The following is a 23,626-nucleotide window of genomic DNA, read 5'->3' on the forward strand; positions in this document are numbered from 1 at the left end:
CGTCCTGGCCCAGATGCAGCAAAACAGGCCCAAACCATGATACTACCACCACCATGTTTCACAGATGGGATAAGGTTCTTATGCTGGAATGCAGTGTTTTCCTTTCTCCAAACATAACGCTTCTCATTTAAACCAAAAGTTCTATTTTGGTCTCATCCGTCCACAAAACATTTTTTCCAATAGCCTTCTGGCTTGTCCATGTGATCTTTAGCAAACTGCAGACGAGCAGCAATGTTCTTTTTGGAGAGCAGTGGCTTTCTCCTTGCAACCCTGCCATTGTTGTTCAGTGTTCTCCTGATGGTGAACTCATGAACATTAACATTAGCCAATATGAGAGAGGCCTACAGTTGCTTAAAAGTTACCCTGGGGTCCTTTGTGACCTTGCCGACTATTACACGCCTTGCTCTTGGAGTGATCTTTGTTGGTTGACCACTCCTGGGGAGGGTAACAATGGTCTTGAATGTCCTCCATTTGTACACAATCTGTCTGACTGTGGATTGGTGGAGTCCAAACTCTTTAGAGATGGTTTTGTAACCTTTTCCACCCTGATGAGCATCAACAACACTTTTCCTGAGGTCCTCAGAAATCTCCTTTGTTCGTGCCATGATACACTTCCACAAACATGTGTTGTGAAGATCAGACTTTGATAGATCCCTGTTCTTTAAATAAAACAGGGTGCCCACTCACACCTGATTGTCATCCCATTGATTGAAAACACCTGACTCTAATTTCACCTTCAAATTAACTGCTAATCCTAGAGGTTCACATACTTTTGCCACTCACAGATATGTAATATTGGATCATTTTCCTCAATAAATAAATGACCAAGTATAATATTTTTGTCTCATTTGTTTAACTGGGTTCTCTTTATCTACTTTTAAGACTTGTGTGAAAATCTGATTATGTTTTACGTCATTTTTATGCAGAAATATAGAAAATTCTAAAGGTTTCACAAACTTTCAAGCACCACTGTATTTCCTCAAGTGTTTTATTTCTGATTTACTGCAGCAATTTCAAACAATTACAGTTTTGTTTTGTTTTCATTGTTACTGTTGCATCCTTTCATCATCTTGTACTTTAACCATCAAAAGCTAGGACATTTCTGGTCACATGACTAAAAAATTGAAGCAGTATATGGGACTGTTAGAGAAATGTCTAACATCTCGTTGTTGTTGTTGTTGTTGTTGTTGTTTTCTTTGCTGACAATCTTGACTCACTGACTTTCACTAACACTGAAAGTAACATAGTTGAACACGGAATTAGAAAATACCCCCCAAAAAAACACATTTAACTCCATCATCCATGATAATGGTGTGATGATGTTAAAGTTTATCATCATCACACCATTATCATGGATGCTGGAGTTAAACGTGTTTTTTGATAAATTATTAATTAAATCATTAGTTAATTGTTAGAGAGTGTTTAACAGTTAAACACTCTCTAACAATTAACTAATGATTTAATTAATAATTTATATGTAATCTATAACTTGTGCCAAACTGTTTGTGTTTTCACAGTGATCTGGTGAGTCAATATTACAATATGACTCGAAATAAAAGTGGAAAACAAAACAAGACTTTTCTTCAGGATGATCTTCAGGAAGTTTGAGTTCAGTAGAGACTGTGACTAAAGTCAAAGCACGAGCTGTTATAAACCGGGATGTCTGGTCACCGTACCCTATAGATCTGGAGCGGTAAAAGATAGAGAATGACGCTTAGTGAGGAAAAGTTGTGCCCTGAACAAAATAATAATAATAAAAAAAACTGACTGTAAAATTCATGAAAAATTACAGAGTTATAAGTGACTGAATGGATCATTCTGGTTCAGCGATCCAGATCAGCACCAAAAGTCACGGCAGCTTAATTCAGCCCAGAGGTTTCTTCATGTGAAATTTGTGAATGATTGGTTGAAACCTGAAGGGAAAATACATTCTAAAAGGCTTTATGATAATAATAATAATAATCATAATAATAATAATAATAATAATAATAATAACTAGCTAGAGAATGTAACTAAAGTCACAGTAATTTGCGCTAGCTGTTACAAACCGGGACGTCTGGCCACTGTACCCTATAGATCCAGAACAGTAAGAGAGAGAATGACGCTTAGTGAGGAAAAAGCCTATTTTTCATGGATCATTCTGGTTCAGTGATCCAGATCAGCACCAAAAATCATAGCAACTTCATTCACACAAGAGGTTTCTTTATGTGAAATTTGGTGATGATTGGTTGAAACCTGAGGGAGAAATAGCATCCGACAAGACATTAGGATAATAATAATAATAATAATAATAATAATAATAATAATAATAATAAAAGTAGAAAGATCCTGAGTGAGAGTAGCAATTTGTGCCAGCGCTGCTTGTGCAAATTAATGATTTGTGGAATATTCCAAACATTCCATTGGCGTGAATGTGTTGATGTGTGAATGTGGCGTGAACAATAAAACTTATACCACAATATTCACATAAATTTATAATGAATATCAGCAGATTAGACCTTGGAGAGGAGAGGAGAGGAGAGGAGAGGAGAGGAGAGGAGAGGAGAGGAGAGGAGAGGAGAGGAGCGGTCAGGACAGGAAAGAAACAAAATGAAGAAAACACAAGAAAGGAGAAATTGGAGTCTAGAGGAAAGATAAAATAAGTTATTCTCTCCACATTCACTGGATATGAGCAATCACATGCTCTGATTGGCTACTCTACTACTAGGATATCAGCTCATATACCGTGAGTAGAGAAAAAACAAAATGGCAGAGAGCATTGCTGAATCAACCGAGGACGAAATAAAAACTCTCCTCGAAAATAAAACCATGAAAAATGCAAAAAAAGCAACAAAATAAGGAATAAATGTATTTGATCATATGAACATATCTTTTTATATTTTCAGTTTTTGAGAATTATAATTATAGCATTTTTTTTTTACAAATTGCTCCTGTCATTTCACCAGTTTGTTTACTTTCTAAGTGGAAATGATTTTGTCGGACGTTTTGTATAAAGTTTTTATTGATCAAATTTGTAAAAAATAATAAAAATGCTCTGTTTCTCAAAATCCAGTGACCGTGGATCAAATAAAACAGTTATTCCACTCAATCTTGTCGTACATGGCTTATAGACAACTCTGTGCTACGCGCCTCATTGGCGATCAGCTCATGTACGACTTGATTTTGTGGAATAACTGTTAAAATATAGACAGATTGTGACTTAAGATATACATACGTATATACTGTATACACACACACACACACACACACACACACACACACACACACACACACACACACACATATTATACACAGATACAGTATATAGGGTGTGACTGCTCCCCAAACTTCATATAACTGTGAGGTGATCTGGGAAGCCCATCATATGTGGTCGTGACTGAAAAAGATGGAAAACAAAAACAAACAGTTTTACCACTTATTTTTGTCATCCTGTAATGTACCTTCATACCTTCACAATAATATTTTACCAAAATGATGTGGAAATGCTTTTATGCTGGAAGCCATGGCCTAAAGGTCAACAAAGCAGCTTCAGGACAAAAAGGTCACCAGTTCAATTCCCTGGACCAGCAGGAAAGGCTGAAGTTCTCTTGAACAAGGCACCGAACCCCCAACCGCTCCCCAGGCCACTCTGTATGTTCTGTGTCACTCTGGATAAGCCAAGCCAAAGTCCTTCCCACACCTGTGGCGCATAGGGTGGCGCTGATCTCCATTTCCCTAGCCCTCGGCCTCTCGCCTATTACATAGCTAGGGTTACAGTGTGGGGCTAGTCCTCTGGTAACCACGAGAGTTTGACTCCCCACTCACATCTGTATTGCAGCTTGCCTTGCCAGAAGGTAACATTTTTATGATGGTCTTTGGTATGACCCGACTGTGAGTCGAACTCACGATCTCCCAATCGAGAGGCGGACATGCTAACCACTCGGCCACTCACCGGTACACTCTGGATAACAGAGTCTGCTAAATACCTGTAATGTAATGTGTTTAATATGTAACTTTGCCTTGGAGTTCTGTAAAGATCATGTTGGTAAGGAGCCAATTAAAAAAAAAAAACACAGGAGCAAAAACAGTCAATTTGCCGTAAAAATGTCTGAAACCTCACCAAGGCCTCATCTGTCTTGTTTGAAACTGGAGGTTTTATTCCTCAGATTTCAAAAAATTCCCACAAATAGCAGTTTTGGGAAAATTTCCCACCACATGAAAATGATTTGAAATCTCTCACATGAGCAGGTCAAACAATTCAGTGGTGACAGAAAGCCTTCAACTGCTGTTAACATGGAGCATCATCTTCATTAATGTTCTTCATGTTTTCACACTGGTCAGGATCACATTTGACCAAAATCCGTACTGTATATGAAACGAAAAATGACCAACACAAGAATCCGAGTGGACTGATGTTCAGGAGGAACGACTGATTAAACTCACACTGATCTGAAATCTGTGTTTGCAGTGCGGTTTGTCAGATCTGAGGGTTGGATTCCGGAGCACTGCAGGACAGATTATATTCTGGTGCACAAAGATCTACCGAAAAACCGAGCAATGCTTCAACTTTTAATTTTCAAAAAGTTTTCTTCTTATTGATGTTTTTGTCCTGGTTTAGTTACATCTCACTGGACACGCAGAGGAAACTTCACACAAAAACCACAGGCTTCTGATGAACTAGTGTGGTTCAAAAATAGAAACGTACCTGAAAAGGAAATTTAACTCGTGACTTGAAGCAGCCAATCAGATGAAAGTCTCAAGAACAAAAACACGGCAGCTTTTCAGCAGCTCGAGCTGAGTGTGACTTCACCTCTGAAGATGACATCACTGTGGATTCTTCTCTTATCTCTGAACACCATCAGTAAGTTTTAAAGAGTTTTTAATAAAATTATTTATTTATTTATTTATTTATTATTTTCTAGCTCCAGACCAATCTGTGGATTTTCCCAAACCATCATTTCTCTCAGTGAAGTCTGGAGAACGTGTGACTCTTAACTGCTCATTTAGAGACATTGATCCAGTTGAAAGTTTGTTCTGGTACAAACAAATATTTGGAGAAATGCCTCAAAAAGTGGGAGGAAAATTAGCTTATGAAGATATCAACATTTCCCCCATGTTCAAGACGTCAGGAATTAAAATGGAGCAGACTGAGGCCCTGTCCACATGGCAACGGATTCAGGTGACTCCGATACAATTGCTTATCATTTAGGCCTGGCGTCCACACGGCACCGGCGTTTTGGGTGCCCAAAACGCAATCTTTTTGAGAACGGGTTCCAGAGTGGAAAGATCTGGCAACGTTGCCGTTGCGAAGTCGTCTGGATGAGTAGAACGGATTTGTTTACGATGACGTCACAACCACATGACTGTGAGTGCTTCACGCCAGGTAGAAGTGTAATGAACTCGATGCGAGTTGTCAACAAATCCTATAACTTGGTCCGTGAAACGTGCTTACAAAATATTTTCACTGTGAATATTTATTGTGTAATGGTGCAAAGTGTGAGAGAGAGAGAGAGAGAGAGAGAGAGAGAGAGAGAGAGAGAGAGAGAGAATAGCCCTTAGGGCAGAGTCAATCCCGCCAGCAAAAATAAGGAAAAAAAGGAGCGATCTCACCTCTTCAGATGATGGTTTAAGTCCTACAATACATTCCTCAAAAAGGGCGTAGAAGAGCAAATTAATCCATCAACGTGTAGCATTCAGTTTATTCCGGACCATTAAAGAAGTAGTAGCATTCAATTTATTCCGGACCATTAACCTTCCGTGTAGAATCATACGTCATCCTCGCAGCCATATTGGATAGGTCAAAGCGGAGAATAAAGATTCATGTGCTGCGTTTAACTGTACCAACAGGTTTACCGTCCAAACGAGATCACATGGGATTACCTTTCACAGGTGAGAAACAAGAAATTAATCCATCAACGTGTAGCATTCAATTTATTCTGGACCATTAAAGACGCCGCCTTCCATGTAGAATCATACGTCATCCTCGCCGCCATATTGGATAGGTCAAAGCAGAGAATAAAGATTAGCTGCGTTTAACTGTACCAACAGGTTTGCCGTCCAAACGAGATCACATGGGATTACCTTTCACAGGCGAGACTGGAAAAATACTTTTCATTGTATTTGGTCATTATAATGTAATTTTACGAACAGATTTTCCTGACTTTGTGGCTAATATGAAGTCTCGCGCATAATAGTTTATGCGCATGCGTCCTTACTTCTTCTATTGTTCTGGTGTCTCCGAAGGGACCGTCTTACAGTGCCCCTAGAGGTGTGGCATGTGTATTGCATCGTTTTCAGCAAGGGTTGAGTTGCCATATGGACCTGATATTTTACTGATCGTTGCCCATTTGGACGCGATATATTTTTAAATAACATCTCGTTGCCGTTGTCGTGTGGATGTAGCCTGAGAACGGCGTTTCTCTGACAATCTCACATGTAAAAAAAGAAGACGGAGGATTTTACTACTGCGGGAAATTTTCCTTTCACCAAGCTACGTTCATCACAGGAACTGTCTTGGCTGTAAGAGGTAATTAACTAAATTAAAAGTGTTTGTACAATACACACTCAATTTCTGAACACTGTATATTTAATTACCATCATAAATAACAAGTTAATACATTCTGGAAAGGGTTAGGGTTTTTAATTATTATTATTATTATTTTATTTAATTACTATTCTGTCAAGTGTTTGTTTCAGTCTCTGGTAATAATGGTGAGAAAACTGCAAAAAATAAATAAATAAATAAATAAATAAACTCACCTTGTTAAAAAAAAAAGAAATGAAAAGAAAATCCCTGACAGTGTGAATTGAAAATGAATACATTCTGGAAAGGTTTAGGCTTTATTTATTTATTGAATGGTGATTAAACTGGAATGGATAAATAAATGAACGAATAAATAAATAAATAAATAAATAAACACCTTGTTTAAAAAAATTTAAAAGAAAAAACTTTGGCAGTGTGAATTGAAATTAATACATTCTGGAAAGGATGAAGGGTTTTTTGTTTTTTTTTCATGGTGATTAAACTGTCATAAATAAATAAATTTCCCCACCTTGTTAAAAAAATAAAAAAAATAAAAATAAAATCCCTGGCTGTGTGATTTGAATCAATTTATGGTCATATTTAAATAAATAAATAAATAAATAAAAATGGAAAAAAATAATATTATTTTATTTATATCACACTTTTAACAATTGGCAGCTTTACAGATCTCCAAATAGCATGGAATATATTTAGTTCTATGCCTACAAACAGACATGTCCCTCACTGTAGAGGTTTTAAGAGGCCCACACTGGACAACATTGAAAACTTCACTATAATTGACGACTGTGTGAGAACCAGAAGTAATTTGGTCCAAAACAGTGAGTTTGTGAATTATATCTCTGTTTCACTGGAGATGTGTTTTACGTATTAATTGTGTATTTTTAGTTTTGTAAGTCTTTTAAATACATGGCTCTGGTGGTAACTTCATCATCTCTGTTTCTCTTTTTCCATTTTTATGCTGTAAAATGGCTCTTGTTAAGCACTTTGTGATGTTTCTCTGTGAAAAGCGCAATACAAGCAAACTTTCCTTCCTTACGACTGACTTTATCACTTCGACACTGTTTTTTAATCAAGCGATTCTGGTGCCATGATTCTTCTTCTCTTTTTGAAATATCAGTTTAAGAACTTGTTTGAAAAACAGTTTACAGGTAAATGTAGATGAAAATACCTGAGATCTCACCCCGTCTCTATCACACTGAACAGGTGATGGAGATGTAAAAGTGTCAGTGATCCAGAGCGGCGTGTTGGACTCGGTTCCTGCAGGAGCGTCAGTGACTCTGCAGTGCTCGGTTCTCTCTGAGAGCAGAGCAGCAGAACACCAAGTGCTCTGGTTCAGAGCTGCTTCACCACAATCCCATCCTCAAATCATTTACACTCATCACAACAGCAGCCGTCAGTGTGAGAGCGGCTCTTCTACACACACCTGTGTGTACGACTTCTCCAAGAACATCCTCAGCATCAATGATACTGGAACTTACTACTGCACTGTGGCCGTGTGTGGGAAGATCATTTTTGGGAACGGGACTCGAGTACAGTTGGGTAAGAAGTGTAAGATCACATTTACTTTCTCAGAGAATGCATATAATAATATTTCCATCATAACGTTTTCGTTAATTTGTGTTTAATGTCGATATTTTTACTGCCATCAATCAGTAGAATGATGATCGTTATAATTACAGGAAAAAATCATCATTTTATATTGACAGGAAATGTGATGTAGTGTTTTATTATGTGTTTGTTTGTTTGTTTGTTTGTTTGTTTGTTTGTTTGTTTGTTTACAGTAAAATCCTGGGATCCTGCTGCAGTGATCTTTCTCGCTGTAGCTTTGGGAGTGTGTGTGTCTCTGATCTTTGTTCTTGTTTTCAGCTGTAAAGGGAGAAACTGTGAATATTGCTGTGGTGAGTCTTCAGGAAGGTTGTGGATTGAAATATTCTGCAATATAAACAAATTTTATTGCTATTTATTTGCTTTGCAACAATTAATTGCTAAAAATCTGTTTTCTGCCAAAAAAAGCAAAAAAGGAAGAATTTACATTTTACAATTTCAGTCCAGTTCCACTGAAACACACAAACATTGTCTAAAAGCCACAGCTTCTGGATATATTGATTTAATTTCCATTTAATTTACCAAATAAAATATCAAAGTAATAAGCATGAACATGAGAACGATGTATCTTTATTCATCGTGTTTATTAAAATGGATCTTGTTCTATCCAACATGATCTTTGCACAAAGACAGAAAGTTAATTTTTTAAACATTTCTACATAATTTTAGGTAAAATGAGGTGTTAAAGTATGTACAGGGCGAAAAAACAACCCCCAACACAATTCTCAAAACCTGATTTTACATCATTTTTACTCCAGAATTCAGCCTCAGTCACATCCAGTGGTTTGTTTTTTTTTCCCCAAACTGCTGCACATTTACTCCGTTTCTGTTTCCAGTTGAGACGATGCTGTGCGCATTTTGGCTGCTGCTTCTCACCGGAGCTTTTTATTTTTATTTTCCCCCCTTTGTTTTTCTTTTTGTGTTTCTACAGTTTGATGTTTGTTCTTTGTTTGAATGTTTTGCCCGCCGGTTGTGGTGTAGCTCCAGACCCAGTTTTGGGTGTCGGTTTCCTTCAGGCCTTGGTGCACTGTGAGTGATGCCTGTGCTGCTCACTATGGACTGCAGTGAGCTCGTTGCTCTTTTTACATCAGGGTTATCCAGCGATCTGTGTGGCGGTACTTCTGTCTTTGGCACGGTGTTCTGAGTGATGTTGTTCGGTGGCATCGCAGTGGCTGTGCAGGTTGTTTGGGACACACTAGCGCTCTGTGTGGCAGTGCTTTTGTGATCACTTTGTAGATCCATGGCGTGGTGTTCAGAGTGATATTGCCCGGCGGTGTCGTGGCGGCCGTGCAGGCGGTGTGGGACATACCCTCATACACCTTTTGGTGGGACTGTGGGTAGCTACACCACTGGAATTACATCCTGAGCCTCTTTGGTGGACAGTTTTTTTTTTTTTTTTGTAACTGTAAAGCAACCTTGGCTGTGAGAAAGGCATGATATAAGTTGAACTATATTATTATTATTATTATTATTATTAGTAGTAGTAGTAGTAGTAGTAGTATTGTGAGTCCTCATTAAACAGCAATATACTGTATATTAAATCTGGATCTCAACATAAACATTTTTTTTTCTTTTTATAGGGAGATCTCAAGACTCTGTGGTCAAGAAAACACCAAATCAGGTCACTAATGCTGAGTTTACGCTTATTATTATTATTATTATTATTATTATTATTATTATTATTATTATTATTATTATTATTATGAACTTACCTAAACCTTGTAACAGATTCAGATGAAAGCTGTGTCTTGACTTCATCTTGTCCACATTACATTTTTTGGAAATCTAATCCCGCTCAAACAGGCTAACTGTTACAATGTGCTCATATTTCCATGAAGTAATCATTTCATATTTCATTCCCACAGAGTCGTGATGCTGTAGAGCTGAACTTTGCTGCCTCACACTTCAGTAAAACACGAGGGAAGAGAGAACGAGCTCATGATAATGTGTACACTGACGTGATTTACTCTCCTCTTTCTTAGGTCATAAATATCGGACCATGTCTAATGTTCATTCCTCTCATACTTTTAATCTTTAGCCTGATTGGAAATCGATATTAACATGATGGAACATTCCAAGGTGATGATTAAAAACTAAATGTAATTGAGGTCGAGGTCTCTGCAGGGTTACAGAAGTGTGAAGAGAAGAAAAGACTGTTAGACACTTTATGTGTCTGTTGCAGTTACAGTACAGAGGATCAGGACAAAGCATAAAACCTTCATCACTGAATTTTAGTGACGAATAACTAATGTCTGTTAGTTAGCATGTTAGCCAGTGTGCTATGGGGGTATAACAGAAAATCATGATCAGTGATATGGTTGTACATTCATAAATATTTCTTAGTAAATAAAGAACTTTGTGTGAAACTGAGTCATTTTGTGTATTGAAGACTAGAATGCTGCACTTTTTCTTGATTGTATGAAAATAAAGATCAACAAAATGAGGAGGAAGGAGGCTGCAAATATAGAAAATAAATAAATAACAGCCTGCCTTAGCTTTGCTTTGCTGAAGGATACCATTTGATATAACCATCTTCAGATTTCCATCACCCTGTGAAGCAGCTTTGAGACCAAAAGGTCACTGGTTCGATTCCCTGGACCAGCAGGAACGGTTGAATTGCCCTTGAGCAAGGCATCTAACCCCCAACTGCCCCCCAGGCTGCTCTGGGTATGTTGTATGTCACTGTGGATAAGAGCCTGTGCTCAATGCCATTCACATAATTAACGTAAATATCCACCCAACATACACACTGTGTTGTCAGTGGAGGTTTTTTCAGTTAATTTAATCACTTCATTTCTTGACCTTTGTTTAAAATGATCCGATGACCCCCCCACCCACCGTACATCTGAGCCTTTGTGTTTTGTGTATTAGTTCTTGATCCTAAAATATTAAAATATTATAATGTTTTGCTCCACGCTGATACTCACCAGTAGCTGGTGTTTAGAGTGAAGTGAAGGGAAAAGTGTAAAAAGTGTGTGGTGACAGTATGAGAGAGAGAGAGAGAGAGAGAGAGAGAGAGAGAGAGAGAGAGCAGAAATGTGTGAGTTTGAGATCAGAGAGAAGAGCAGTGAGGAGTGAAAGTGTGTCGCTGTCCGTGGTGTTGAAACTCTTGTGACACAATGCACTGGTTGCCAGATCAACATAAAGCACGGAACCTCAGTCAGCTACAAATACACAATATGGGGTTGGGTGGGGTTTAAACTGTACTGCAGCCAGCCACTAGAGGGCCTTAGAGACACGGATTTACTTTTGAAGACCTGTCACAGTGTCCACCTATAGATACAGTCACTGCTGAGATTCTAGAACATTACAAGGCACCTGACAACACAAAATCAGCAGTTTAATCCTCCTCTTATGTTGGGGGCTGTTTTGACTCATTTATGTTTTTGATTTGTCTGAAATACTGCTTCGAGTCTCTTTTTATGAATAAAATCGCATAACTTTGCCTCATTTGGGGTCATGAACAAGCTTGCAAAATGTCAACACTCTCATGTGTTGTCGAATATCTGTACAGTTTGTCCTGATGGTGTTGTTTTGACTGGGTCTGACTGCACCTGCTCAGGGGGTTAAAAGAGTTTTCCCAAGATTCTTTCTTCAATACTGGAACAGACTTTCTCTGATAGAGTGGCTCAAAAGGACACAAAGACCAGGACACAATAATATACTGGACATCAAAGTGAACCCAAGTGTCACGTTTCATTTAATAGATCAAATGGTTCTTATAGGACAGACTGGTTGATGTTTAAGTCCCAAGTGTGCCAGCTTACTCAGAGCTGATCGCTACTGTTCAACAATTTCTATTCAGTGATGGTAAATAAGTTCCACAAAACTCCAGGGTTCCAGATTTACTTTCTGTTCTGTATCTTTGTCTTTGGTGTGTGACAATAACAGTGATTTAAATTGTAAAATTAAGATTTATAGTGGTATGGGGGGAGGGGGGGTGAATGGTTTTATTTTTGAACTGAAAGTGGTCCCCGGCTGCAAAAAGGAACAATGAAGAAGGAACAGAAAAGAAATACTGTGTCACTAGATGGAGGCAGTGCAGTGTGACAGGGTTCATAGAGGAAAACTCTGACATGGAAAGGGTTAAGGAGCGTGAGAACTGATGAGTTAGAGTCACAGAAGAGGACTGAAGAAGAAGAAGAATGCACTTATAAAATCTTAAACAAAAATGATCCCTCATTCCTCACAGGACTGCAGTAAATAAAAAGTTATGATCTCAAGACAAATTCATCTTTATTGCCATAAGAAACTGTATTTTCACTATTTTCACTATTTCAGTAAGATGACAGCTTGCCTGTGACCCTGTAGGACAGGATAAGCGGCTACAGATAATGGATGGATGGATGGATGGATGGATGGACTTGTCCTGCTTTCAGAACTCAACCACAAGACAGTCCATGTGTTCTGTCCATACAGTATCGATAACACTGTGAAAACACAGTGACAGGTTTAAGACAAGAAGAAATCCAGCTCAATACGGTACACAGACATGCAGAGGATTCACTGTTACCAGCCTGAAGTTGATTATTTTCCTATGACAGCACAGCCCAAAGTGTTTTATTCCTCTTACACCACAGCAAATTTCCAATGATAACATCAGCCCAGTTCTCCTATTTATAGTATTTACAAAACATGAATAAAGAAGAGACGGAGGTCACAGCTACGAGTGTTCCTGAGAAATGGCACCTGCAGATGTTTGATGAGATCAGGACAAGTGAAGAAGGAGCTTTCTGCCCTGAGGTTTATGATCTGGTGGATTATAAGAAGCTCCGCCCACTAACCTCGAATCAGGAAGTTCAGGGCGGGGTGTTGAGCTGCTGCTGAATCTCAGCCTGACACATGAAGGGGTGAAAACTTTTAGTGTCTCTTTTTCACTCACACATGAACAGACATGTTGGGCATCAGCAGTGTGTTTAATATTAACACCTTAAAGTAACAGCATTATAATGGATTACGGCTGCTGGCTGGTGGGTGGAGACTGAGAGGTGACCAAACTGAGGGTTAAAACAAACAAACAAACCAATAAATGACAAAAACCCTTTCCTTTTCAGTATGTAATATATGTAAATATTCTCTAATAACTGATATACCCATCATATTTTGCCTTAATAACCTCTTTCTTATCTTTTATTTATTTATTTATTTATTTATTTATTTTTTAACTCTTTAGATATATTTTTGCACTGAAATGGTAAAACAGATTATTATATATCACATCCAAAAACTTAGGGGGATGCAAACTTTTGAACTTGGCTCGATAAACAAGTCGGACATGTGACCTTTCACAGCTCTGGGCCTCATAAGAAGCTCGTTCCCCTTCACTGTCCCTCAGCACACACAGAATGCACACACAGGTCTGGTGTGGGAAGTTAAAGCTGAGAGTGGTGTGGCTTATAAACTCCGTGACCATGCTGCTGTGTGTTTAGAGCAGATTAAAGTGAAATCTGGTGCTTTAGAAGAGAGGAGTTACAATTTCACACATTTATAGAAAGGCTATGAAGATGATTCTAATTCTGGATTGTATCTGAAAAACAACAGCGTGGCCTGAGAGAGAAAAAAATAACCACACATCCTGTGGAAAGTTTGAGAGGTGAGAACCTGCAGGCCGCTCTGACCGCCTGAGTCGCTTTTCTCAGAAACACCATCAGAGATGAAACACTCAGAGCTGCAGTGTGTCAGAGAGCAAAGAGATAAACAGAGCTACAAAACCACAGACATACTTTACACACAGAAATAAAGACCAGTTTATTCATCTTTGTGAGAAAACCTGTATTCATGCATGTATTTAACCTCCATCCAAATATTACATCATAATATATTTGTCTATAAAATGCGATCAAATTCACTGAGCACCGAATTCTTTTTATTTCGCTTCTCTGATCCTGATTCATTAAAACTCATTTACAGAAAACCTGCACCACATGGTCTATCTCCTGACAGTTCATTTTAATATTTCAGTTTTGAGTCTTCAGTATGAAAGAGTGGGTGAGATCCGGGGTGGAGCGAGAGAGAGAGAGAGAGAGAGAGAGAGAGAGAATTTGATTGGTTCGAGTCACAGAGTGGTGAAGGAGGAGCCGCATTAAGGCCTGAATAAAACTCCAGCCATATCAACACAAAAGTCTCACATCTCTTCATGGTCATAATTCAGAAAAAGAGAGATGAGATTTTCCGAAATCTTTGGTCGTTGGTCAAAGTCAGGAATCAGTCGAGGAAGAAGGAGCTTGTAGAGGTTTGTAAGGGTTTTTCAAGGGTTCTTTAGAATATTTAGAGCTTTTATCTTCATAAAAGTGCTGCTACTAGGATGACAAATATTCAGCTGGACTTTTACACTCTATACACTTTTTGGCCAAAAGTATGTGGACACCCTCCCCTCACATCCATGTGTAGTTTTCTCTAAACTGTTACCACAAAGCTGGAAGCACACAATTGTACAGAATGTCTTTGTACGCTGCTGTAAGATTTACAATTTCCCTTCACTGGAACTAAGAGGCCCAAACCTGTTCCAGCCTGACAATGCCCACGTGCACAAAGTAAGGCCGAAAAAAGGCTGAAGTTGGCGTAGAAGAACTCTAGTGTCCTGCACAGAGCCCATTTAACACCTCTGGAGTGAATTTAATGCTGAATGAGCACCAGGTCTTTTTGCTGAACATCAGTGCCCGACCTCACTCACTCTCCTGTGGCTGAATGCCCCGGGGTTCGGAATGGGATGTGAAACACATACGGGTGTGATGGTCGGATGTCTGAATACTTTTGGACACACTGTGTGGAATACCTTAAGGATGTCAGGAGGAGGATCTCAATAATAAGCGCAGAAGCTTATGGGCCTCAGGTTGACCTCAAGGTCATGAGGTTTAATTCCCCAGGAAGTCTCGTGAATTTTACCTGCAGCTGAATCTACAGGATGAAATGTCCACAGTGCAGGATGTGTTAATTATTTACACAGGTAAAGATACAACTTCCCTTTATAATCACTATATTTAGTTTACTTTTAATTTAGCCAGACACAGTGGTTTACGAGAGGGAAAATGCAGAGAGACATTAAAGGAGAACACCTTTTTTTTCACTTGTCTTATATTCTCTGTCTTATTTTTATCTCCTTCACTCTTCTTATTGAATATCAGGACTCGGTGTCACAGGGCTGCAGTGGTTATCATTGTCTCCTCAGAGAGAGAAGGTTCTGGGTTTGAACCTCACGCCCTTCCTGTGTGGAGTTTGTACGTTCTCCTCGTACCTGAGAAGGTTCCCTCTGGGTGCTCTGGTTTCCTCCCACAGTCCAAAGACATGTGTTGTGGTCAGCTGGCTTCTCTAAATGATCCCCAGGTGTGAATGTGAGTGTGATTGGGCGTCTGTCTTTCTGTGTGAACCCTGAGATACAGTAGATTAGTGACCTGTCCAAGGTGAAGCCCATCTCTCACCCAGAGTCAGCTGGGATCAGCTCCAGCTTCCCTCCCGACCCTGAGGGATAAACGCTGTAAATAACGGATGGAACGGAAATACTTTTACTGAAGTCTTTAAAAATGATAGAAATGTGATCTCAATTTAATCACGAGACTCATTCATGACAATCATTATTTTTTAAATTATTAAACTTGCCTTTATAAAGTTCAGTTAAATATGAGAGTATTAGTCACTGCATTATGGTGCAGGAAACTAAAAAATAAATAAACAATAACACCCACAGAAAAAAAACCCAGAAAAAAATAGCTTGAATATTGGTCACGGTTGCAAAAGAGAGAGAAAAGTTCAATCAAACAGGAATTGATTTGCTCAATATCCTGACGTGAAAACATAGAAATAAAAAGAGGATTGTAGGCCTCATTTCCTCATCCTTGAAGAGGATGTTGAAAGAGTTGTGAAGCGTGTGTTCAAATACCTTGAGGAGGGGCCACAGTCTACTATCTACTGCTCTGCTTTCTAGTCTAGATTTGTGTCTCAAAAAAAAAAATACCCTGGAAGTCTGTGATGTCAGAGATGTGATGTGATGTCACACCATCAGTCTTTGCCCAAAGTGAGCAGTGCTCAGTTTGACCGTCGATCAGTGCAGCGAGAGGAGACATGCTGTACACAGAGCTCACACTGAAGATGATCACACTGATGTGGATCACAGTGATGCTTTTTAATCAAACTGGTAAGTGTGGATGGTTCATTATGTTTCTGCTCATCAGTGTGCCGCTGTAATAAGGATTACTGACACAAAAACAGTTTGTGATCTTCATATTACGGGGTTGTGTCTGGATGAAGAGCTGTTTTGAGGGAAATCAGAATTTTATTTAATCTTAAATGAAAGATTTTTCACCTTGAAAATTGATGATAAAACAGAAACAATACACATTTCTGTGCAACACAAACACAAACACTTTACACATCTCCTCTCTGACCTCCAGTCGCTGGTTAAACTGGAAATCCAGTTTATTCAGCACATTGCATTGAGCTTGATAATGTCAGTAATATTTAATGCTCATGTGATCTCATGTTACTCACAATATTACACCAATCTCTGTGAATTACTGGAAGAAAATATGTTTTATTACTTTTTTGTTCATGTTTCATTCTTTAACCATTTATATTAGATTCTGCACAGATAAATGACCTCAATCAGCCGAACCCAGTGATCGCTGCTGGTGTTGGTGAGAACGTGACTCTGCGCTGCTTTAAACTGCTGAAGGAAAACAGTGGAACTATCATCTGGTTCAAGCAAAAAGTCGGACAGGAGCCTCAGGTAATGGTGGCTGTTCAACATGAACCCAAATATATAGATGAGTTCAAGCCACCAAAATTCAGCATCGAGAAAGAAAAAGCGGGCTTCCATTTGAAAATTGTTAACGTGGAACCATCAGATGAAGCCTTGTATTACTGTGGACTTTTGTATTTCTGTGGACATTCAACAAGTTTTGAAAAAGGAACCTTTTTATCAGTGAAAGGTAAGAATTTTATTTTGTACGAGGTGAGAATGTACCTGTATGTGTTGAGGTTTTCTCTATTTGTATGACTGAAGCGATCGCTCTATTGGCAGGAGATTGTGATTTGGAGTTTGCTCAGATTAAAATGAGCACATTTATATATTATACTCTATATGTGATTTCACTATGGAAATATCTTTAGTGCTGCTGTTTTAGGAAACTAATCAACACTTCTGGACTGCATGTTGCATCTCATATAAGTCCAAAACGAACCAAACTCAGATCTCACTCTGTCTCTATCACTCTGAACAGGTGATGGAGATGTAAAAGTGTCAGTGATCCAGAGCGGCGTGTTGGACTCGGTTCCTGCAGGAGCGTCAGTGACTCTGCAGTGCTCAGTTCGCTCTGAGAGCAGAGCAGCAGAACACCAAGTGCTCTGGTTCAGAGCTGCTTCACCACAATCCCATCCTCAAATCATTTACACTCATCACAACAGCAGCCGTCAGTGTGAGAGCGGCTCTTCTACACACACCTGTGTGTACGACTTCTCCAAGAACATCCTCAGCATCAATGATACTGGAACTTACTACTGCGCTGTGGCCGTGTGTGGGAAGATCATTTTTGGGAACGGGACTAGAGTACAGTTGGAGAACTCTCCAAAATTTGGTTGGTAGAAAATGTGTGAAAAATTCTGTAATTTTTCTATTTATTTAAGCTATTTATGAAATTGTTAATATGATCGGTGGTTCTTTTGGTCCTGAAGTGATCTACTTCGCAGTGGTGGTGGCAGTGTGTCTGGTTGTGATCTTTGCTCAAGCTTTTATAATCTGTAAAATGAGGAGCTGCAAACAAATCAGAGGTGAGCACATAAGTGTATTATAATATAATGTAGTCTCCCATAAGAAACAATAGAAGAGTCTAAGTCAAAGTGATTTGGATAAAAACTGTTGGAATTTATGAATTACCTTAAACATTTTCATTGGAAATTTTCTGTTTTATACAACCCCGATTCCAAAAAAGTTGGGATAAAGTACAAATTGTAAATAAAAACGGAATGCAATGATGTGGAAGTTTCAAAATTCCATATTTTATTCAGAATAGAACATAGATGACATATCAAATGTTTAAACTGAGAAAATGTATCATTTAAAGAGAAAAATCAGGTGATTTTAAATTTCATGACAACAACACATCTCAAAAAAGTTGGGACAAGGCCATGTTTCCCACTGTGAGACATCCCCTTTTCTCTTTACAACAGTCTGTAAATGTCTGGGGACTGAGGAGACAAGTTGCTCAAGTTTAGGGATAGGAATGTTAACCCATTCTTGTCTAATGTAGGATTCTAGTTGCTCAACTGTCTTAGGTCTTTTTTGTCGTATCTTCCGTTTTATGATGCGCCAAATGTTTTCTATGGGTGAAAGATCTGGACTGCAGGCTGGCCAGTTCAGTACCCGGACCCTTCTTCTACGCAGCCATGATGCTGTAATTGATGCAGTATGTGGTCTGGCATTGTCATGTTGGAAAATGCAAGGTTTACCCTGAAAGAGACGTCGTCTGGATGGGAGCATATGTTGCTCTAGAACCTGGATATACCTTTCAGCATTGATGGTGTCTTTCCAGATGTGTAAGCTGCCCATGCCACATGCACTAATGCAACCCCATACCATCAGAGATGCAGGCTTCTGAACTGAGCGCTGATAACAACTTGGGTCGTCCTTCTCCTCTTTAGTCCGAATGACACGGCGTCCCTGATTTCCATAAAGAACTTCAAATTTTGATTTGTCTGACCACAGAACAGTTTTCCACTTTGCCACAGTCCATTTTAAATGAGCCTTGGCCCAGAGAAGACGTCTGCGCTTCTGGATCATGTTTAGATACGGCTTCGTCTTTGAACTATAGAGTTTTAGCTGGCAACGGCGGATGGCATGGTGAATTGTGTTCACAGATAATGTTCTCTGGAAATATTCCTGAGCCCATTTTGTGATTTCCAATACAGAAGCATGCCTGTATGTGATGCAGTGCCGTCTAAGGGCCCGAAGATCACGGGCACCCAGTATGGTTTTCCGCCCTTGACCCTTATGCACAGAGATTCTTCCAGATTCTCTGAATCTTTTGATGATATTATGCACTGTAGATGATGATATGTTCAAACTCTTTGCAATTTTACACTGTCGAACTCCTTTCTGATATTGCTCCACTATTTGTCGGTGCAGAATTAGGGGGATTGGTGATCCTCTTCCCATCTTTACTTCTGAGAGCCGCTGCCACTCCAAGATGCTCTTTTTATACCCAGTCATGTTAATGACCTATTGCCAATTGACCTAATGAGTTGCAATTTGGTCCTCCAGCTGTTCCTTTTTTGTACCTTTAACTTTTCCAGCCTCTTATTGTCCCTGTCCCAACTTGTTTGAGATGTGTTGCTGTCATGAAATTTCAAATGAGCCAATATTTGGCATGAAATTAATGTCTCACTTTCGACATTTGATATGTTGTCTATGTTCTATTGTGAATACAATATCAGTTTTTGAGATTTGTAAATTATTGCATTCCATTTTTATTTACAATTTGTACTTTGTCCCAACTTTTGGGGAATCGGGCTTGTATTATATATTATATACTGCTTGACCCCTCACTCAACTTTGATCCCCATATTAAATCCTTCACCAAGACTGCTTTTTTTCCACCTCCAGAACATTGCCCGCTTTCGCCCCTTCCTTTCTTCTAGCGATGTTCAAACTTTGGTCCACTCCTTCATTATGTCCCGCTTAGATGACTGCAACTCCCTTCTCATTAGCCTCCCTACTAAATCCTTTCAGAGACTACAATACATTCAGAACTCTGCAGCGAGGCTCATCACCCATACTAAACCATCTGCTCATACTGTATCACCCTGATTCTTTCTCACCTTCTCCAGCTACCTGTTCTGTCCCGAATTAAGTATAAAATCTGACTACTCATCTTCAAAGCCCTCTATAACCTTGCTCCTTCTTACATCTGTGATCTTCTGACCCCTTACACTCCATCACACTCTCTCAGATCCTCTAGCTATAACCTCCTTGCTGTTCCTCACACTAGACTCTCTTCCCTGCATGGCAGGTCCTTCAGCACCATGGCCTCCAAGCTTTGGAAGACCCTCCCACAACCCCATCATGACTGCTCTTATCTTCCTTTCTTCAAATCTCATCTCAAAACCTTTCAGTTTCATGAACACTTCTCCTCCATCACTCCATAAACTCACCACTCTTTAGCAACTTTGTGTGTGTGTTGTTTTCTTTGACCTATGTAAAGCATTCCTGAGTTTAAGAAAGGCACTATATCAATGTAACTTATTATTATTATTATTATTATTATTATTATTATACAGTTAGGTCCATAAATATTTGGACAGAGACAACATTTTTCTCATTTTGGTTCTGTACATTACCACAATGAATTTTGAACAAAACAATTCAGATGCAGTTGAAGTTCAGACTTTCAGCTTTAATTCAGTGGGTTGAACAAAATGATTGCATAAAAATGTGCGGAACTAAAGCATTTTTTAAACACAATCCCTTCATTTCAGGGGCTCAAAAGTAATTGGACAAATTAAATAATTGTAAATAAAATGTTCATTTCTAATACTTGGTTGAAAACCCTTTGTTGGCAATGACTGCCTGAAGTCTTGAACTCATGGACATCACCAGACGCTGTTTCCTCCTTTTTAACGCTCTGCCAGGCCTTTACTGCAGCGGTTTTCAGTTGCTGTTTGTTTGTGGGCCTTTCTGTCTGAAGTTTAGTCTTTAACAAGTGAAATGCATGCTCAATTGGGTTGCGATCAGGTGACTGACTTGGCCATTCAAGAATATTCCACTTCTTTGCTTTTATAAACTCCTGGGTTGCTTTGGCTTTATGTTTTGGGTCATTGTCCATCTGTATTATGAAACGCCGACCAATCAGTTTGGCTGGATTTGAGCACACAGTACTGTATGTCTCTGAATACCTCAGAATTCATCCGGCTGCTTCTGTCCTGTGTCACATCATCAATAAACACTAGTGACCCAGTGCCACTGGCAGCCATGCATGCCCAAGCCATCACATTGCCTCCGCCATGTTTTACAGATGATGTGGTATGCATTGGATCATGAGCTGTACCACGCCTTCGCCATACTTTTTTCTTGCCATCATTCTGGTAGAGGTTGATCTTGGTTTCATCTGTCCAAAGAATGTTCTTCCAGAACTGTACTGGCTTTTTTAGATGCTTTATTAGCAAAGTCCAATCTAGTCTTTTTATTCTTGAGGCTTATGAGTGGCTTGCACTGTGCAGTGAACCCTCTGTATTTACTTTCATGCAGTCTTCTCTATATGGTAGATTTGGATATTGATACGCCTACCTCCTGGAGAGTGTTGTTCACTTGGTTGGCTGTTGTGAAGGGGTTTCTCTTCACCATGGAAATTATTCTGCGATCATCCACCACTGTTGTCTTCTGTGGGCGTCCAGGTCTTTTTGCATTGATGAGTTCACCAGTGCTTTCTTTCTTTCTCAGGATGTACCAAACTGTACAGTTTGCCACTCCTAATATTGTAGCAATTTCTCGGATGGGTTTTTTCTGTTTTCGCAGCTTAAGGATGGCTTGTTTCACCTGCATGGAGAGCTCCTTTGACCGCATGTTTTCTTCACAGCAAACTCTTCCAAATGCAAGCACCACACCTCAAATCAACTCCAGGCCTTTTATCTGCTTAATTGAGAATGACATAACGAAGGAATTGCCCACACCTGCCCATGAAATAGCCTTTGAGTCAATTGTCCAATTACTTTTGGTCCCTTTAAAAACAGGGTGGCACATGTTAAGGAGCTGAAACTCCTAAACCCTTCATCCAATTTTAATTTGGATACCCTCAAATGAAAGCTGAAAGTCTGGACTTTATATCCATGTCCATTATATAACTATAACTTGATTATGTTTCAGTAAGCAGGTAAAAAAAACAAAATTTGTGGCAGTGTCCAAATATATATGGACCTAACTGTATAAAGGTCCACATAAACATTTAAGACTTTGTGACTATCTTATTACGATACTGGTAAAATAGTAACTAAAATATGACCAAACACAAAAAAAGGGAAGTGGCCTTTTTTGCGCAGTACTGGGAAAAAGTCTTAGCACACGATGTAAAGAAATGCTGTAGAGCAAAAATGGCTTCAAAATAATGAAATTAAATGTTTCAGCATTAAAAAAATTACTATAAACAGTAATCAGTAAGCCATAATAAATGAAACAAAGTCAATATTTGGTGTGATCTGAAATTTCCTTTGCTTTAAAAAAAAAATCATCGTCTCAGATCCAGTGAGTGCAGTTTTATGTGGAAATGAGCTGTAGGTTTTACTGAGCATCTTACAGAACCAGCCACAGTTCTCTTGGACACTTTGACTGTCACACTCGCTTCTTAGTTTTGCACCAAAACCCAGTTGCCTTCATTATGTTCTCATTTTTTTTTAATCTGAAAAGAAAGTGCTCTCTTATGGAATATGCTGCTCAGATACAAACTTTTTTTTCTGTAATATTTAATTTTGTGCCGGAAAAAAAAAATGAATGTTTGGAAGTCTAAAATGTTTTTGTAATGTTTTGACTAGATAATGAGTGTAGAAATTATAAAATAGAAATCTATAACAGAGTTTGCATGAAAAAAAAAACAATTGGATGCCTCAGACTTTTGCACGGTACTGTATATATTTATTTCTTTTGACAGTGAGATCTCAACAAGATTGTGTGGCCGAGGAAACACCCAATCAGGTAAATAATCTTAAATAATATCTCCATTCTCTCAGGAACAAACTCCTCGATTTCTCGGTGTCACTGTGATGACTGAGATCTCTGTTTGTCTGTTCGTTCTCACAGGGTCGTGATGCAGTGGAGCTGAATTACGTGTCTTTACATTTCAAAAAGAACAAAACGAAAAGGGTGACAAGAAAGAGAGAAAAACCTGATTGTATTTATTCTGATGTGGCTTCTGGTACCTAGATTATATTTCTAATTTATTTCATTTAATGTATGAAAGAGTTCTGTTTTAAGATTTATTTTTCAGAAGTGAAATTTATTCCATGTGTGGTGAATTTTCTCTTGTGCACTGATTCGGATTGTGAGATTCGATCTGAGGACTAAAACCTAATGTATTTGTCTGAGCCCGTTAGGGGTTGCCATGCATTTTTTTTTTTATCTGCATGTTTGATTTGGTGTCAGTTTTACACCGGATGCCCTTCCTAATAGAGGTCTGCGCGGGTCAGATTTTTCAGTCCCGCTCCCGCTCGCGCCCGCATTGTGCAGTCCCACTCCTGCCCGCGCCCGCAAAGAATTATGATTTTCAGTCCCGCTCCCGCCCGTGCCCACAAAAAAATTATGATTTTCAGTCCCGCTCCCGCCCGCGCCTGCCATATTTTGTCCCGCTCCCGCCCGCAAATCCCGCATGATGCAGACGTTCGCGTTATTTCTCAGGAAAGTTCTTGTCTTGACACAGCGTGATGGTGCCCCGCCCCCTACTTTGAGGGGATTTGAGCATAAATATCTACAGCTCACGTTTGTTATTGTTTACCTTGTTTCTGAATTCAGTATATAGTATCTCT

At 39.1% G+C, this 23,626-nt stretch overlaps 1 protein-coding gene across 1 annotated transcript; it reads left to right on the forward strand.

Annotated features, from left to right (window-relative positions):
• The first annotated feature begins 16,173 nt into the window (after window positions 1–16,173).
• Window positions 16,174–23,027, forward strand: LOC132890357 (uncharacterized). The gene is made up of 6 exons (XM_060927168.1): window positions 16,174–16,259; window positions 16,702–17,052; window positions 17,344–17,692; window positions 17,787–17,890; window positions 22,756–22,799; window positions 22,905–23,027. The coding sequence occupies exons 1-6, from the start codon at window positions 16,187–16,189 to the stop codon at window positions 23,025–23,027; spliced, it is 1,044 nt and encodes a 347-aa protein (XP_060783151.1). The 5' UTR covers window positions 16,174–16,186.
• Window positions 23,028–23,626: the final 599 nt, after the last annotated feature.

This window comes from Neoarius graeffei, chromosome 8 (genome assembly GCF_027579695.1).
Source record: "Neoarius graeffei isolate fNeoGra1 chromosome 8, fNeoGra1.pri, whole genome shotgun sequence".
Taxonomy (NCBI): domain Eukaryota; kingdom Metazoa; phylum Chordata; class Actinopteri; order Siluriformes; family Ariidae; genus Neoarius; species Neoarius graeffei.

Excerpts from the sequence above, each read along its gene's own strand:
- LOC132890357 (XM_060927168.1), top strand. The coding sequence starts at position 16,187 with ATGCTGTACACAGAGCTCACACTGAAGATGATCACACTGATGTGGATC. Across the intron at positions 16,260-16,701 it reads GATGCTTTTTAATCAAACTG|ATTCTGCACAGATAAATGAC; the intron begins GTAAGTGTGGAT and ends CATTTATATTAG. Across the intron at positions 22,800-22,904 it reads CCGAGGAAACACCCAATCAG|GGTCGTGATGCAGTGGAGCT; the intron begins GTAAATAATCTT and ends TCGTTCTCACAG.